This window comes from Centroberyx affinis, unplaced genomic scaffold, assembly GCF_046629955.1.
Source record: "Centroberyx affinis isolate AG114_WGS23_722 - 3 ecotype Tasmania unplaced genomic scaffold, CSIRO-AGI_Caff_v1 ptg002406l_1, whole genome shotgun sequence".
NCBI lineage: Eukaryota > Metazoa > Chordata > Actinopteri > Beryciformes > Berycidae > Centroberyx > Centroberyx affinis.
Window position 1 is genome coordinate 140,732 of NW_027280656.1, and position 19,874 is coordinate 160,605.

A 19,874-nucleotide genomic window follows, 5' to 3' on the forward strand; every position below is an offset into this window, starting at 1 on the left:
CATCATGAATACATCACAAATACCAGAAATTGAAAAGCAAGAAAAAGGTTAGTGTTATATCTGAGAGATGTCGGATATCAAATCTCTAAAGGAGCATGTGGCCCCTCAGGCTGAATAGGCATGATGCTAGTCACTACTGTTAATACTACTGTTACTACTACTATTGTAAAAAACAAAAACAAAAACAAAAAAAATAAAACCATAATAATATGAATAATAATAAAACTAAGAATAATCATAATAATCATAAAAATTATGAAGTTACACCTTAATTAAAAGCAGACTTGAAAAAGGTATAAAACAGGCATAAAGGACTAAAATAGGTAAAAAGAACAAATTACATGTAATCTTATCTATAAAAAATGTGTTCTAAGAAATTGACAGCATGAAATTCAATGTATGCTAAATAATAAAAGATAATTCTATATTTTGAAAGCTGCTGGACCACAACCTGAATGTGTTTCATCTGCCAAGGTCCGCTGTTTCTTCATCTGCATCCAGACAGCCAACCTTCAGCAGTTATAGTGTGAATAATCCCCCACAGCAGCTTCCTAGTTATCTACATCTGCTTCTAATCTACAGATAACAGCTCTGCTCGAAATCACCAGAGTTGACATGAATTTCCTGTAATAAGAGAAACACCTATGATTGATTTCTTCATGTCCATCTTCCTCTGGTACTTGTACTAAAAATCCTCCTGTCATGTTTAGAAAAGAAACAAGAAGTTTGTATCTTTTCTCCCTGGCTCTTAGTTCTTTACCTAGCACTTCTGTATCATACAGGATTACTCTGAGGTCACAGGAATATCTTTATTACTATATAAGTACACAAGCAGCCACTAAGCTAAATTCCTTGTATGCGCAAATATACTTAATAATAAAAGGATTCTGATTCTGATTATTGATCTGTTTTGGTGGCACTGTGTCTCTGACTGTTGAAACTAAACTAAACTGAAGTAAACTAAACTAAACTAATTGAACTTAGATGGATAACGCTCTAAGCAACAAAATGAGATAAGAAGTCAAAAATGTATTTCCTGGTAAATTTCCTGCTGATGCAACACTGCTGCTTTCTAGAGTCGTCACAAAAAGCTGCTCTGTGTATCACTGCCTCAAGAAGAGTTGACTGCAGTTAAATTACATTGCTCGCTATAAACTTGCCATGCTGAGACATCAAATATAAAAATTGAGACATGAAGTATAAAAAAGTCTGAGGTGTTATTAGCATTACCTGCTATTGAAACTACTGTGGCTATGAACTCATACACCATGTGTCCTGTGTCAAGAGGCTACAGGTAATAATAATACTATAATAATAATAATAATACTTATAGAATTCAGCTTACTGCGGCATAAAATTTAACACAGGCTTTTGTTTACAATGCTAAAACCATTCCTGTGAACAAGAAGAAATTTATCATGACCAAGCTTTATTTTCAAAACAATAATAACAACAATAATAATAATAAGAAGAAGAAGAAGAAGAAGAAGGAGAAGAAGGAGAATAAGAATAACAATAATAAAAATAATATCAACAATAATAATAAAACTTGGGATGCAGCATTGGTTATTAAAATGTTAAATTTTAACGTGTAATTGTTGTGCCCACTCGGGATAATCAGCAATCCAGTCTGTGGACACTGTGAGATATCATGTGATGGATGGATGGACAAATAAATGGAAAAAACAGACAGAGGCCTATCCATGATATCTCCAACCCTTCCAGACAAAATCTTTAACTCTACTCTCACGCTAGATTCACACCGGACGCGTAGCGGGCGAGTACTGCGATTTCGTGCTCAAGTCGCAGCCGGGCTGTTAACACCAGAAACGTATATATGCGGCTCTCCTGCAATACAGGAGGAGAAACACCCTGTGGAAACAGCTGTAGGCTACTTGCATTGTGCTCCAATAGCCACCAAAGCCTCTTCTTTTTCACTATTGTGTTTGTAGAAACAACGATGACAGCTCACTGTACTTTTCCACATCAGGGATTAACTTTATCTTCCGTCTTCTTCACTTTCTCCCTGTCTTCACAGACTCACGTATCAAAGCAGTCACGTTTATTTGTTTAGGATATTTCTCAGCCAGAGTTGTGACTTGTGATCAGGCAATCATTAGGAAAGCCTATGGGACCTAGATGTCTCTCTCTCTGAGTAAATAACATAAGCCTAAATAAATGAAGTAGCCTATAAATAAACAAACCTAAACCTGTATCCCTGTTTATTTTTGTGGCAATTCAATAACAGACCCAATTTTCAAAAGGCAAGTGATAATTCTAAACCAGATAGATCATCATCCTAGACTGTGTTGCATTTAATTGTGTTATGTTCACCTTTTGGTGAACCTTGGACCTTTTGGTAAGGTTCGCTGGGTCAAATTGACACAGGACATGATTGGGCTTTTAAGGCAATACAGAATTGTTTTTTTTTGAAAATGCTTAAAGGAGGGGTATCATTTGCTTTTTCAGCAATTTTATATAATTACCTGGTGTCTATAAAATACATCTTTTTTCAGTAAAAGTCCTTTAGTTATAGCTTTAGCTATTCACTTCCAAGTACTTGTTTCCCACCTACAAAAAAATTGGTTGTTTTACATAAGCAGCTTCTTATATACTGCTCTGATTGGCTGGCCATTCTGGAAGGCCTGCCCTCCTCTTAGCCCTAATTGGTAGCACTAAGAGGAGTCCAGTCCAGTGTCTACATAGAAACTGGAGCAAAATCTGACTGGCTCGAACAAGGGGGCGTGTTTTATAGTTGTTGACTGTGGGGAAATGGCATAGTAATATGATTCCATTTTTTTATTGTGATTATTTCACACCTCCAAGTACCAAAATAACCATAAATACTAAGAATTGTCACATCCTAGGATACCCCTCCTTTAACATATATTGTCTTTAACGCAATTCCAAACAATATAGATAACATATGAGGTTAATGTTTGTCATTTGTCATTTGCTAGATCACATTTAGCAATGAGAGTGCCATTCTTTTTTTGTGATAAAGCTGTGACTTATGTAAAAAATCCACTATAACGAAGACATGGGTGCCATAAATATGTGTGTGTGTGTGTGTGTGTGTGTGTGTGTGTGGATGGCTGGAGGTGTGCCTAGGCATGGGGCATTTTCTTTTGGCAGTATTGTCTATAATATGTTGGAGAAGGTTGTGTGTTCAATCTGACTGAGCAAAAGACAAAAAGAATACATGTGTGCATGCATGTACATGTGTGTGAGAGCAAATTTTAGATGAAGGTCAAGAAGAACTAGTGAAGTCAGCTTTCTGTTTCATATTTACCATGTTCTGTCTGTTTTCACCTACAGGTTCTTCCCCTTCATTTCTCTTGGGTCAAATTGACCCGAACATCAGATCAGGGATGTAAATGTGTAGGGGGGTCTCTGCTTAGATCGGGATGTAACTTAGCTCGTTTCTCCCACACAGTAAACAGGCTGACCAATATCATGCATGTGATAAACTGAAGCTTGAAAAGTAAAATCTATATTTCCATGCATATGCGCGAGCTCTGTCCACCTGACAGCCGTCTGTTCTGTCGGTGGAGAGAGAGACACGCGGCGAGGGCTTACTGCCGACGCTTCCTGGGAGCACGGTGTCGGCCAGGGCTGATGGCAGGGTGCCGATTGGTTCCTGGTGATCCGTCCGAGATTTCGGCGGGGGTCCCGACGACGATGTGTCGGGGCTTGGATCAGGAGGATCAATGCGGGCCGTGGGCGCGGTGGAGAGGACAGCGAGGACAGCGTTTGGGCAAACCTAACCACAAGACACACACAAGAAAGCCTACTTTTTTAGACATCAGACTGGGTTGATGTGTTGAAGTGAGAGTCAATGGAGAATTTTTGGGCAAACCTCTAACCACAAGACACTGTAGTTATTGTACAGTTGTTGGACTGTTGTACTGTTATTGCACTCATCACTGCACTACCACTGTGCCTCAGTGTTGACTACTTATATCATATTACCACTTACCTACTGTGCAATACCATGTATCATTTATCATTTACCATTTATATTATTCATAACACTCACGCTCCTGGTGTTGTATGTTATATTGTATATTGTATTATAAAATGCATTGTAGTGTACATTGTGTAATGTACGGATTGTATTTATTGCGTATTGCAGTTCTTATATTTTGTACTGTATTGAGTAAAAAAAGGACAATTACAGTTACTACATTTCAAGATTGAAATTCAAATTGTAAGCCTAATTCTGAGGAGAGTAGGCAACAGAAATATATAATGATAATAATAATAATAATAATAATACATTTTATTTGTAGAGCACTTTTCAGGGTACTCAAAGACACTTTACATAAGTTAAAAACAACACAATAAAAACATAACACACAAGATTAATCACACATTAAAAGCAGTTGTGAAAAGGTGAGTTTTATTATTATTCAAATTTGTTTATTGAATTTTTCAATTACAAAAAACATAATACACAGATACATAGGACATAAGGAAAAACCAAGGCATGAAGCACAAAATAATAATTAATAAATAAATAAGGAGACACAACAACTAAGAGCCTCAAAATAACATCCACAAACATTATAGTGAAAAGGTGAGTTTTGACTAGTGATTTGAACATGAGCAGATCGGTACAGTCTCAGATGTGTTTGGGGAGAGAGTTCCAGAGGGAGGTGGCAGCTATGGAGAAGTCTCTGTCGCCCCAGGTCCGGTGCTTGGTCCTGAGAGGTGGAGACAGGAGATTGGCATCCAAGGAGCAGAGGCTGCGGGAAGGAGTGTGGTGGTGGAGCAGGTCGGTGAGGTAGGAGGGGGCCTGGTTATGGAGGGCTTTGTGAGTGAGGAGAAGGACTTTGAAATGGATCTGTTGTGGGACAGGGAGCCAGTGGAGGTTCTGGAGGACGGGGGTGATGTGGTCACGGGAACGGGAGTGGGTGAGCAGGCGAGCAGAGTTCTGGATGTACTGGAGTTTATTTAGGACTTTTGATGTTGTGCAATAAAGAATGCTGTTGCAGTAGTCAATTCTGGATGTGATGAAAGCGTGGATCAGAGTTTGGGCAGCAGAGAAGGAGAGTGATGGGCGGAGACGAGCTATGTTTTTTAGGTGAAAAAAGGCAGTTCTGGTGATTTGTTTGACATGGTGTTCAAAGGAGAGGTTACTGTCGAAAAAGACTCCGAGGTTGCGGATGTGTGGGGAGGGAGACAGAGTGGAGTTATCGATGGTGAGGCAGAAGTTGTGGGTGGCTTTAGTGAGGGATTTGGGACCAATGATTAGCATGTCAAATTTATCGCAGTTGAGTTTGAGGACGTTGGCTTGCATCCATGATTTAATTTCAGTGAGACAGTTGTCAGAGTGGAGTGAGTAGCAGTGGTGATGGATTTAGTGGAAATGTAGAGCTGGACGTCATCGGCGTAGCAGTGGAAGTGGAGACCATGACGACATATGATGTTACCAAGGGGGAGCAGGTAGAGGATGAAGAGGAGAGGACCAAGCACTGAGCCCTGGGGGTTGCCTTGGGACAGAGGAGCGGTGGAGGAGGTGCAGTTGTTGATGTTGATGAACTGTTGTCTGTACAACAGAACACAAAAGTGCCATACGGAGAAATTATGCTAAATCATCCATTGCTAGACATTTTCATGAAGCCAGTCATCCTGTCTCAACACTTTCATTTTGTGTCATTCAACAGATTTCTAAAACACGTATAGGGGGTGATGTTGATCAGAGACTGCTTAAATCTGAATGTAAATGGATTTTCTATATGAAGACACTACATCCAGAGGGTCTTAATGAAGAGTTATCTCTCTCATGCTCTCTGTAACCTCTTGACTATCTCTCTCTCTCCCCAGGGCCTTATTGTGTGGCCGTGCCCTCCGTCCTTGTGGATTTGTCATAGATCATTTTGTATTTTGCATAGCCGCCTACTGTGTTATGTATTCATGGAGTAAGTCCTGTATGTGAATTGTTTCTGACATTCTTCTGTGGGCCAGCCTGTTTCTTCTTGGTAGATAGTATGGCAATGTTTGATCTATTCTTTATCTATGATTATCTGTATATATATTTTTGTATGGGTTGTGTATATTTCTTTGTAGGCCTCTTGGCCACAATATGGCTAATGGGCTGACTGCCTGATTGTTTCCACCTATCAGCCTCATTCCTATTGGCTACCGCCAGTAGGCTGGCTGCCTATTTAGAGCCAATATGAAAAACATGGAAGTAGTGCTGATGATGGTCTGAGGACTGAAACGTTCCCCTTTTTTCTCACTTAGTCACTTTTTTCACTATGTAAATAAATCATCTATTTTTGCATCCAATGAGCCTCAATAGTTTTTGTCAGTGTGCAGGCTTTTCCTGATTTGTATTGGACTGTTATGCTGGCCTCTCGCACCTGGCCCACTCCTTGGTAAGCCTTGAGTCAAGAGCGCAAACTTTTTTGATAATATCTCTTCTAAAGAAGTCATGGGTTTCTTTAGAAGAGATATTATCAAAAAAGTTTGCGCTCTTGACTCAAGTCTGTGAGAATGTACAGGAAGCTGTGTTGCCACAGCGCTGTTGGCACACGCACCTGAAGAGAGAAATTCAGTCAGTGACAGTTTCCCCTGAAATAAAGCAGTTCATCATACTGAGTGGTTACTAGTAATGCATCATTACTTCATGATTACCTTTCCATTAGTTACCATTTTTGTGCCCCCTTAACTAAAGCAGTGCATCACACTATCCTAAATGGTAATGCATTACTAGTAACCACTCAGTATGATGTACTACTTGTGATTCTCAACATTTTCCATATCAAGAACCCCTAATTTAATTCACATCACAGCCATATGAACCTCCATTTGATGAGATTTTGTCTCTTGGACCCAAATCTGAGAATATTTTTATTGTTAGATATGATTTTGTCCAGGATCCCATGACTATCTGTATTGTAGGTAGAGAGATAACAGTGAAATTATGATCACAATTTTTCTACATTCTCTAATTGTGTCAACTTCTTGTAAATGAAATAATGCTGAAGTTTAACAATTCATCAGTTGCTGGAGATCCCCTGAAGGACACTTGATGGTCCTCAGACCTCACGTTGAGAACCACTGCATTACTTTACTTGAAGGGACACAAAAATATGAACTAATATGGAGGTAATAAGGAAGCAACGATTCGGTATTGGTTACGTGCCACTGAGTTAATCAGGAACGATTCACTAAGTAAGTTATGCGGATTCACAGATATCCAGGAACCAGTCATTACATACTGGTTCATCAACATGGTATCTAACAGTCTCATCTTATGTACCTTACTTGATTCAGTCTTATTCAGGAACTACTTGTTAACTATTCCTTTAACTACCTTGGTAACTACTCAGAATAAGAGTTACCGTGTTTTCTTCCCTCCAGGACCCAGTCATCAAGATACCTTTCAGCAACGTGTACCAGCATGTGTGCACGTACCGGGATGTGTATTACAAGACGTTTGAACTGCCCGACTGTCCTCTGGGAGTGGACCCGACCGTCACCTACCCTGTGGGTACTAGTCTCAAGTTTACTGGAGCATAAAGCGTGTTTTACCTGAAGGTCAGAACACAAAAAAAACTGTAATAACTTGATTATTGTATTTGCCAATGCCAAAGAATCTGATGTATCTATCTCTTGTGCTATTAAACACAAAGAAATCTGCCTTGGATGTTAAAGGAAAAAGAAAAAGAGCTGTAATGTCATTGGAGTTAAGGACTGGGCACTTAACACAGGGGATTCATGGAGTTTGTGCATTCATGTGCTCTCAGATATGTCAGAAAAAAACTAATTTCCTACTTGGAAATTTCACATGAACACATTAAGACATGCACAGAAGTAGACAGTGCAGCGCTGTTAACATGTAAGAAGTGCAGAGGGGTTTGGAGACAGAGGCGTGAGAACACACTCATGCTTACTGGGCGGTTTGCAGAGATAAAAGGAAGTGTGAGGTGACAGAGAGAGATGGGAACCCGCTCTTTTCTTAACCACACCGCATAGACATAGACATAATTTTCCACTGCAGTTTAGTGACTCAGTGAGGAACCCAGGGAATTGAGACTCAGGGTGGAGGGTGCTGCCTCGCTGATGGAGAGTCCTCTGGCTCTGTCATTTCCTCCTGTGGTTTCTGTACTGAGAGTGAAATGAGAGTGACAGACAAACAGCTGAAAGGGGTTTGGTGGGGGAGGAATTTGAGAACTGAGACACAGGAGAGAGAAAGTTTAATAGTTAGGCATGCTTAAATAGGTTGAGACAAGAAATTTAATGCGTGTTTGAGGCATGGTCTTTGTTCCCGAACCTTAGTTCTAATAACATCATATAATACTCATGTTGTGTGAAAACAGCATATCTCCAAAATGTTAACTTTTAAAGTAATATTCCACTTAGTTTTAACATTATTTGGCACTTGACCGCCATGAACACCAGAGTATAAACTACTCATCAAGATCAGATGCAGCTGGACGAGTTTGTAGCGTTTGAATTAGCCACGAAAATATCCTGAAAACTGACATTGAACACGTTGGTGAACAGACTCAACAACAGATCCTGCTTATAAGACAACAAAGCATCCTGGGTCTGTCGTCATTTTGCATTTCTATTCTTGGTTTAAAATTAGCATTTAAAAATAGAAGTAGAGCCGGTCTCCCAAACAGGAACTATCTCTCCCAAATGGTATCCCTCCACTATGTTCTCTTCTATCAATTGCTATTTGGCAAAATTATGTTCTAAAACGTTGGACTAACAGTCAGCCTATAATCACAGTAGTGGGATCTGTTGTTGGATATGTTCACAAATGTGTTCAAGTAAAAATCAGAATGCTACAAACTCGTCCAGCTGCATCCGATCTTGGTGAGTAGTCTCTATTTTATATTATGTACATTACCTCTATTTTTCATCCAATTACCTCTTCTCTTTTATTATCTTCTTGTACTTGTTTTTCCATGGTACTATTCTGACAGCTGCTGCTGTGGCACCTGAATTTCCCCAAGGGGATTAATAGTGTGCTATCTTATCTTATCTTTCTTTATAATCTGGTTTTCATGGCGGTCAAGTGCCGAATAACTCCCATGCGGTTAAAACATGGAAATCACCAAAACTGGGTTTTCAGATGACAAGAACGATAAGATTCTTTGGAAACAGTGTGTGTGTGTGTGTGTGTGTGTGTGTGTGTGTGTGTGTTGGTGGGTCGGTGGCTGTTAGTATGAGCATGCCACGACATTAAAAAGATAGAAAACCATTGGTCTTTTAAAATCACCATTTACTACAGCATATTGATTTATCCCACATTCCATCATTCAGTCATTTTGAGGAATATGATTAAAAACAACAGCTCAAATTATACAGTAGAAATGTAGAAATCTCATGCTTTGAACATGATAAAAATTAGTTTTAGTTTTTGATATATCACAGACAGTTAGGGAAAACCAGTGCAAAGTGCTGATAGTCAAGTCAGAGTCACGGAGTTTGGCTTGGATTGAATCATACAGTATATACACAAACTTTGCTCAAAAACTTTATAAATAAGCCTGAAATGTCAGCAGACCTAAAATCAGCATCCCTTAAATTTCCTGCTAATGCAACACTGCTGCTTTCTAGAGTCGCCACAAAAAGCTGCTCTGTGTATCACTGCCTCAAGAAGAGTTGGCTGTGATTAAATTACATTGCTCGCTATAAACTTGCCATGCTGTGGTGTTATTAGCATTACCTGCTATTGAAACTACTGTGGCTGAACTCTGGCTATGAACTCAGACACCATGTGTCCTGTGTCAAGAGGCTACAGGATAATACTGATAGAATTCAGCTTACTGTGGCATACAATTTAAGACTGTCTTTACAATGCTAAAACCATTCCTGTGAACATGACAAAATTTATCTGGACCAAGCTTTATTTTCAAAACAATAACAACAACAATGGTAATAATAATAATAATGATAGTAACATCAACAATAAAAGCTGCAAGAAGGCTCGAAAGGTATTCACAGCGCGCGCCCGCCTAGTATCGCTTCTGAAAATCACTCAGGACCAGTGTGAGCAGTGTCCACAAGCAATCAGGAGTGAATGTGAGTACGGTTTATGAGTAGATACTGTTAATGTGTGATTTCTAGCATTAGCGGTTAGCTTAGCACAAATTTAAATGGTGTTGTCGTTCTTTGGGCTATCAACACCAAACTTGGTACAGTCCTTATGGGTGTTGTCACTTATGTGCCCACCAAGTTTCATAGGCCACTGTGAAGTGGACTTACAATTACAATTTCACATTTGGCAGACGCTTTTATCCAAAGCGACTTACACATGAGATTTTCATACAACACAAGCAAGGTTCTAGTCAGGAGAGAACAACGAGAGTAAGTGCTATAAAGCTAAGTTCTGGTCCAACAGGACATAGGTGCTACGAGGCAGTGCTACAAGGCAGTGCTATGAGGCAATGCATAGAGTGCATAGAGGCAAATACATTTTTTTTTTTTTTTTGGTTGGTTTGGTTACACGTGCCATTAGGTGAGAAGGTATTCGCTAAAGAGCTGGGTCTTTAGCCTTTTCTTAAGGATTGAGAGGGACTCTGCGGATCGAATGGAGTTTGGTAACTCGTTCCACCACCGAGGAACCACAGAAGAGAAGAGTCTGGCTAGTGACTTAGGGCCTTGTTGTGGTGGCAGCACCAGGCGCCGCTCCATGGCAGAGCGTAGTGAGCAGGAGGGAGCGTAGACCTGAATGAGGGAGTTCAGGTAGGCCGGAGTCGTTTTGGTTGCTGCTTTGTAGGCGAGCATCAAGGACTTGAACTTGATGCGGGCAGCAACTGGGAGCCAGTGGAGGGAGATGAACAGCGGAGTGACATGTGCTCTTTTGGGCTGGTTGAAGACCAGACGCACCGCCGCGTTCTGGATCATCTGCAGAGGTTTGAGCGTACCTGCTGGGAGCCCTGCCAGTATGGAGTTGCAGTAGTCAAGGTGTGATATTACAAGTGCCTCTACCAGGAGTTGTGCTGCATGCTTAGACAGGTAGGGTCTGATCGTCCTGATATTGTACAGAGCAAATCGGCATGACCGAGCAACAGAAGCCACATGCTCCTTGAAGGTTACTTGGTCATCAATCATGACACCCAAGTTTCTGGCAGACTTTGTGGGCATGAGCTGAGCTGATTCGAGCTGGATACTGATCTGTTGTTGTACAGACGGACTGGCTGGGATGACAAGGAGCTCAGTCTTTGACAAGTTAAGCTGAAGGTGGCGTTCCTTCATCCAAGCCGATATATCGGCGAGGCATGCCGATATCCGTGCCGAGACTGTGGGGTCGTCTGGCGTGAACGATAGGAGGAGCTGGGTATCGTCAGCATATGAATGGTATGAGAAGCCATGTGAGCGGATCACTGCACCCAATGAGGTGGTGTATATTGAAAAGAGAAGGGGTCTAAGCACTGACCCTTGAGGTTCCTCTGTGGACAAGCAGTGGGATTTAGACACTTCCCCTCTCCAAGACACTCTAAAGCAGGGGTCGGCAAGTACGTTTGGCCTCGGGCCAAATTTTTTCCAAGCAACTGAATGGTGGGCCAAAACATAATATCTTGGACAGAACCTTTTTTTCTACCAAACAAAACTTTTTTTTCCTAATCTATACTATTATATATTGTACAAAAGAGTAATTTAAGAAAGTTATTTGTTTAAAATAAAGTAACTTGAATTTGCCACAGACTGTTATTAGTGTGTTATTACTGCTTTGTCTCCTGCTCCACTCTGTGGCTGCGTCATAAAACAGGTTATAATAGTAACCTGCTGATAATGTGACTGCTGTCTTTAATCACCGACAGACTGTCTTTTAAGACATGAATGTGTGTAAATCTCATATTTCCCCTCTCCACACAGTTAATAATAAATGTGTATCATTTCCATTTTGAAAATGACTACTTCTTTGAGCCTAACTAACGTATTGTAATAATTATTTTATGGACTCAGGATTGGATATCCGACATACGTTACTCTCACGTTACATCGTTACCCGCGTTATTGTGCGGGAGGTTACATTGTGTGCACAGAGACATTAGCAAAACATTGATAGCTAGCAAGACAAAATGTCACTGCCAAAAGCAATGAAAAGAAAAGTTGACAGCGAAGGTAGGACGTACAAAGAAGAATGGAAAGACAAGTATGCATTCATCTTACCTGATTTTATTAACGCCAAACCAGTCTGTCTAATCTGCAACGAAGTTATTGCAGTTTGCAAGGAATACAATATACGACGGCACCACGACACAAAGCATGGCAAGATCAGAGATTTTCAGTGTCATCTGGCGGGCCAGATACTATTACAGGCGGGCCAGTTTTGGCCCGCGGGCCGCTAGTTGCCGACCACTGCTCTAAAGGATCTCCCTGAGAGGTAGGACTCAAACCAGCAGAAAGCAGATCCTGAGAAGCCAAGCTCAGCAAGTGTGGAGAGGAGGATTTGGTGGTTAACCGTGTCAAAGGCGGCCGATAGGCCAAGTAACAGTAGGACAGAGGACTGACTGGCAGCTCTAGCTGATCGGAGTGTTTCCACTACAGACAAGAGTGCAGTCTCTGTAGAGTGTCCGCGTTTTAAGCCAGACTGGTTAGGATCATACAAGCGGTTTTCAGAAAGGAATTCAGAGACTTGATTAAAGACTGCACGCTCAAGTGTCTTGGAAAGGAAGGTGAGGAGTGAAACCGGCCTGTAATTATCAACCTGAGATGGGCTGAGTGCAGGTTTCTTTAGCAGCGGGCTAACCCGCGCTTGCTTAAAAGCAGTGGGGAACACACCCGTTCTAAGTGAACAACGTATAACTGTACAAGTTGTTCCAGTAGTATTTGGTTCATATAAAAATAACAGAGGTGGCCTTATAATCAATCAAATATTCCCACAGTAATCCAATATCACGTTCAACTCAAACCCTAACCTCTAACATAAAATGCATCATCTCCCAAACTCTATATTGTTCCACAATATAACTGAACTTTGCCTCAAGATGAAGTTGTGAGGCAAACTTAAACGGTTTCAAGCAAAAGCTGTTGAAATGAAAGTTAAAATGACAACCTGCAATAATATGGTTTATGGGGAGTTGGGAAGATACCCACTCTGTATCGCAGTTAAAAAGAGAATTATTGGCTACTGGGGGAGGCTGATAGAAGGTAAAGAAACTAAACTCAGTCGAATAATGTACAACTGTTTGCTCAGCCTGCATAATTCGGGAGTATATGCGTCGCCATGGGTCTTGCAGGTTAAGCAGATATTGGATGATTGTGGTTTGTCTTACCTCTGGATCACACAAAGGTGTAACAACATCAACTGGCTGAAACTAACTGTGGAACAGAGGCTGAAAGATCAGTTCATGCAAAAGTGGCAAAGTGAGCTCAGAAGTATGACATCATGTGATATTTATGTAGAATTTAAACAAGAGCTTAAATTGGAAAAGTACCTGTTGTATGAAAACCAAAAGTATAGACAGGCTATCTGTAACTTTAGGGTGAACAACACCAGAATCCCCAAGGTCATTGGACGATATAAAGGGCTGGATAGAAACCAGAGGATTTGCAACCTCTGTAATGATAACCGTGTGGGAGACGAGTATCATATTTTGTTTGAATGCAAGAATGTAAACATAATTAATTATAGAGAAAGGTATTTGCCAAAGTATTATTTAAATCGCCCATCTATGTTTAAATTAATTTTGTTATTACAATCAGATAAGCCAAAACGTATAGGTGCCTTTTTGACGAATGTCCTTCCTCTGTTCAAGTAACATTTGTTGTACTTCAGCCATGCCGTGCGCTATCGTTTTGTTATTATTGTATGTTTTGTTTGTGCTCCATACCGTGTGATCATGGTCTTGAGCCACATAAATAAATGAAAAAAATGAAAAATGTTCTGTGATTTTAGTGAAAAGGTAAAAGAATATACGACCCCATGATAATCAAAACCTTGACCTGAGTATGGCAGATGTGGATGAAAGCAGACCTGGGACAGTCAGAACGATATCTTGACCATCATGCAAAGGCAAAACGGTATTGCACTGATGATATTGCACTTTCTTGAACAATCCACCAGGGGGCAGCCAAGAGACACAGTGCGCAGCTGCCGACATCTTCCTCAATTCTCATGACCAAGGATATCAAAGAGCAAAGAAGTTACTCACACAGAATTTTGGAAACAAACATAAAATTGCCTCTGCTTACATGGATAAGGTTTTAAACTGGACACCTATTAAAGGTGAGGATGTTAAAGCATTACGTGCATTTTCACTTTTTCGTCGAGGATGCTGCAATGTCTAACTTATAAGTCAGAACTTAACGTGACCAAAACAAAAGATATGTGTATTGATTTCAGGCGTCAACCCCATCTCCACCAGAGCACCAGTGTAACCCGGGGAATGTAAGTATGAGCTTCCAAGAGGGGAAATGCTGTTGATCTGATGGATGGATGATGCGCCATGGGAAAAACAGTCAAAAACGAAATGTACGGCTGACACTGCTGGCTTGAAATGGCAGCAGCAGTCTGACCTTTTATTAACCTAACCTACCTTCTTCTTATAAACACTAAAGGGGGTCGCACACAGGACGAGAAGCGTCGCGTCGCAGATAGCACAAGGCGCAGGTATACCACATAGGAAGCATCACAGAGGGCACCCGTAGATGTTAATATGTAAAATAGATTAACGTTATAACATTACAGTTTACCGGCACATCCCGTTACTCCCGAAATCTTCCTCCAAGCTGCCGACTTTCATTGCTTATCCTTAAATAATCTGTGATTGATGGGGTATAATTCCGGATATTTACCCACCCACTGATTAACCGTTCGTCATCCACCTTTCGTTTTTTTTTTTTTTAGGGCCATTCATAAAGTGAATGAATGGATATACTGGATACTGAAATGCCCTTTTGATGTAGGGAAAAATCCCAGTTAAACTCTCCAATTTTCACAGACAAATGCTTAAAATTTGGAATCTCATAATCTCTCTCCACACCTGTATACAATAGACAAGTAGCGGCGCTACTAGTTTAACTACATTTCTCAGTGGCGTGGTGGTAGCGTCGCTGTTTTTGAATCAAAAAGCGTTTTCAGTAGCGAAGCTGTTTTATTGATCAAATAGTGCGGTAGCGTCCAGCGGAGCTTTCTGCTGCGGTCTGGAATAAAACTGCTAAGGATATGTACGTGACGCCAGCGTCAGGCACGGTATGTGTAGCCGACGGAAGGACTTCCGTATAATGGTGACATCACAGACCAATCCTTGGGCTGACGCCTACGACGTCTCTGGTACCACAGCTTTATCCTGCAAATGTGCCACAAATCTCCACTATTGAGCGTACAAATGCAAACACAGGCGCGCGCGCGCACACACACGCACACAAACAAACATAGATGAACATACACACACTCTCAACACTTTGCTTTATGTTATTATGTGGAGCACATGTTTGTTTTTGTTTTTTTTGTCAAATTGGTATTGTTATTGTTATTGGAGCAGTTGCTTGCAAAGGCACAGCTTGTTTTATAATAAACAATTGAACTTTTGTTGCCTGCCTATTTGTTTGTATGACAAAGTGGCTATGACCGCTTAATTTGTCACTGTTTCACAGTATTTCTTAGCGTTATATTTTGTTGAGATTTCCACATTCCATATTTTCAGTTTAACACAATAATCACAGACAAACATTGTTGCCATCTCATTTACCTTTATTGTTGTTTTAGTTACAGGATTTTCAGAATTGTAGTCTATAGTTACCTTTTCTTTGTTCACAAACTCTTACCTGCCGCGGGAATCGACTGTTTGGGAGGGGACCGCCCTGCAGTTGCATGTGGTTGATGACGTCATCGATGATGTCATGGCCTATTCCATGTCGGAGGGGGGTTTTTACTGTGCTAAAGTGTATTGTTGTTTTGCTGTGCGAGATCGCGGCTATTTACTGTATATGGTTGGTGATGCATTCAGGTACAGTCGGAAAATGGAATTCTGTGAAAATTATACTGTGGTTAATAATGTTTAAAAGCTATGCATGTAAAAGCTTGTATTATGTCTCACCCCTGTAGTGAGGTTGGTGAAGGCCAGGGAATGTGTCTTGGGAAATTGATGGCTTTATTTAAACAGTTGTTCTGAGGCAGCTGAAGGAGGAAGGTCAGGCAGTGCAGATGCCAGTGCATGTGCTGTTATTTTGATTTGGTATGAGTTGAGTTATCCTCTGTTCTGTAATCTTCAGGTTTTTTTTTTTTTTTTTTTTTTTTTTAGTTGCACTGTAAATACATGTCCACCTGTGGGACCTTCAAATCGCCTTCTGAGTCAGCCTCCTACTTCACTAAAGGCCCTCAGGCTACATCTATCTCACAGTTTGACTGACAATTTTTCTTGATCACTGAGATAACATTGATTTGGCATGAAGTTGGTTCAATAAAAAAAAAAAACGCTCTGATGTAGCAAACTACTTTTGCCATGTTGCTCGTAGCTTAGCTAGCTACATTTTTCTGGGGGATAGCTTCAGTGTAGTGGAGCTTCATTTAATGTAGAGTAACTGGTAGCTTAGCTCACTACATTTACATTACATGTACATCACTGCATACAAGTAGCTTGCCCAACACTGCATTTATGGTTTATGTTTTTAATTATTACTCAGTTTTGTTTTTTTCACTACATCTTGTAAAACACATTTGTTTGTAATTCTGTATGTTTAAATAAAGCTTATTATCATCATTATCATCATCGTCATTATTATTTTGAAAATAAAACTTGGTCCAGATACATTTCTTCTTGTTCACAGGAATGATTTTAGCATTGTAAAGACAGTCTGTCTTAAATTGTAGCTATGCCACAGTAAGATGAATTCTATCAGTATTATCCTGTAGCCTCTTGACACAGGACACATGGTGTACAGTAGTTTCAATAGCAGGTAATGCTCATAACAGCACAGCCTTACATAATCCCTGTTACTAACATAGGATTCAATTCCAGCTCATTTTTATATTTGATGTCTCAGCATCACAAGTTCATAGGGAGCAATGTAATTCTGCAGCAGCGTTGCCTCAGCCGGAAATTTGCTGAAATTGCTTGAAATTGCTTGGATTGTTATCCATCTCTGTTCATTTAGTTTAGGTTAGTTTGCTACAGTCAGAGCCACAGTGTCAACAAATAGACTGTTAGAAATAAAATGAATACTGTGTTTTTTTTATATGAATAACACACTCTGCTTTTTTGTTCTTTGTTCTCTGAGTAGAGTGTCTTTTTTTCTTTACCATAATGATGTAATCAGTGCATGTACGTGTGCATGTCCACAATATATGGTTATGAGACATTTTGAGTGTTCTTATAGGTGGACAATATTATATGTTATCCATACGTGTTTCCATATTAAGTGAGGTTCTGGGCTTTGAGTCAAGAAACCCGAACTGTGGGTTGTATTTGAGCCAAGTGGGTTTGGCTCTGTGCCAAGATTTACAATTTTGTTTAATCTATATAAGTGAATCCTCTCCACTCCTTTCTTTGTCACTTCTTTGTTGCTTGTCTGGAACACTGAACTGAACCATGCATGTCTGAATAAAGAATCCACAGAAGACTCTTGAACCATTGCTCATTCAATTTGACCCACAAGGTGAAGCTTATTTTTCCTCTACATTTTGGCGACGAGGATCGGATGGACACAGCACTGAGCGCCGTCTGAGACTGAGTTGAGGGTCAAACTGCTGGCAGGAGTCTCCAGGAGATTCAGGGAGAATTCCACTCCATAAAAAGGGAGGTCTGGATCCCGCCTGACACCAGCGAAGGCGCCGTTCAGTGGGTCGTCCATCCGTTTTAAAGAGCAAGTGGTGAGTTTCTGTGAATTCTTTTTCATAAGAAGTGAGTCAATGAGATTGTAAAGGCCTCTGGGAGGTAGTCTCATGTGTATTTGCAACAAGAGAGATAAAGAGAGAAAAATCCTAGGTTAATGGGGGGTGTAAAAAAATGTTTTCCCTCAGGGAGGTTGTCTATATCGTAAGTCTGGAGAGAGGACAGACCAGTTAGAAAAGGACAAAAAGGTCCTAAGAGAAAGGCCTTAAGAGAAGAAGAAAGGAAAAAAGAAAAAAAGAAAAACTGTTTGTGATATTCTGTGAGTGAATGGGAATGGCGCTGTGATATCAGTGTCCTGTGGGTATTTATCCACACAAAGGGTACGTTGCTCTGAACGAAAGTGTCGTACAAACTACCTGGCTGATATCATGGTACATTCCATTGGCATTGTGTGAATGATGTTGTGAAAAGAGTGATGGGTATATAATAATAGTGTATATTATAATAGATGATAATAATAATAATAATAATAATAATAATAATAATAATGATAATAATAATAATAATATATGATTATAATAGGGTGTATAGTGTAAAAAAGAAATGTGAGAAGAGACATGACCTATTTAGTGGCCAACAGCAAATATAATTCAGAAAACAGGCACTTATTGTGCTATTTAATGTAAAAGACTTTGATATAGTAATTTGTTATAGGAGATATTATTGTATGGTCCAGTCATCCAGGGTGGTGAAAAAGAGAAAAAAAAAGAAGAAAGTGAGTCAGGGTGCAGAGCAGAGAGGGGAGGGGGAGCTTGTCGGTGCCAGCATCATACATTTTGTCTAGGGAAGAGGCTACACTAGCCTTCTGGGGAAAAATAAAAGACAACCACAACTGAGAGCGAGATGGAAAACACACTAGGAAAAGTAGAACAACTTTCTGACCCACTTGCGGGTCCTGTTAAAGTAATGGCAGAAAAATGGGGTAAAAGCGTGGTTGATGACGTTCTGCTCTGGCACTACGTCACTGAAGGTATTTTCCCCATGAGAGGCACTTTGAGCGTAAACTGTTTAACTAGATGTAGGACAATGTTAGAGGAAAGTGACTATCAGAAGGAAGAAAAAGAAAAGTAGAGACAGAAATAGGGATCTGCCTCCCCCGGACGCTCTATCTCGCACAGCTCCACCCTCAGGAATGCGTGATGACAAGGGTGATGATGAGAATGATGACGACGATGATGCGGCCCTGCAGGCAGCAGCCTCAGCCCCTCCTACATCTCAGGCCCCACCTCCACCACCCACTGTTTATCCATCTCTTCAGGGAATGGGAGGGTCTGATCTCAAGAAGGAGGAGGCTTCATCGGGGCTTTCACCCCTTCCTTCCAATGCAGGCCTCCACCTCTTTCTCTCCTGTTTCACATCGCCCACAGACCCGCAGCATGGCAGCAAAACTAGAGACAGAGACAGCGACCCAGATGCCTATGATGATGTATCCAAATCCGCAACCAGATGACGGTCAAGGCCTCTGGGAACCACATGTATTGGTCTACAGGCCATGGCAACCTGATGAACTGAAGGAAGTTGCCAAAGAATTGCCGGACCCGGAGAAATGGGAGATTGCAATGAAAAAGTTGTTGATAATAATAATAATAATAATAATAATAATAATAACTTTATTTGTATAGCACTTTTATAAAAACAATGTTTACAAAGTGTTTTACATACAATAAAACCCAAAAGCAGTGATGTGAAACTACCACAATGAATAATAGAAAAAAAAAAAAATAATATAAATATATATATAATAGAAAATAGGAATAAAAGGTAATATATGAGGTAAACAGGTACAACTAAAAACACACAAACAAACAGAGATACAATTAAAAACAGATAGAATTTTACATAAAAGTGTGTGCTGAAAAAAACAATAAAAAATAATAATAAAAGGTAATACAAGAGATAAACAGGTACAACTAAAAAAAACAAAACAGAGATACAATTAAAAACAGATGGAACTTTAAATAAAAGTGTGTGCCAAAGCACAAGAAAGCAATAAAATGGAGATACAGGTACAAGTAGGCTACACTACCGTTCAAGAGTCCGGAACCACCAAGAAATCTCCATGCCCCC

General features: G+C 40.3%; 1 protein-coding gene across 1 annotated transcript; it reads right to left on the minus strand.

The window, feature by feature from the left end:
• Positions 1-10,494: 10,494 nt before the first annotated feature.
• On the minus strand, positions 10,495-17,766 carry LOC139656195 (uncharacterized; the record flags this gene model as incomplete). Its single annotated transcript, XM_071533699.1, has 3 exons — positions 17,622-17,766; positions 12,331-12,513; positions 10,495-11,264 (listed from the first exon to the last, which is right to left on the minus strand). Coding segments are annotated over exons 1-3 (1,098 nt in total), but the record flags the coding sequence as incomplete, so codon positions are not given.
• Between the last annotated feature and the right edge of the window lie 2,108 nt (positions 17,767-19,874).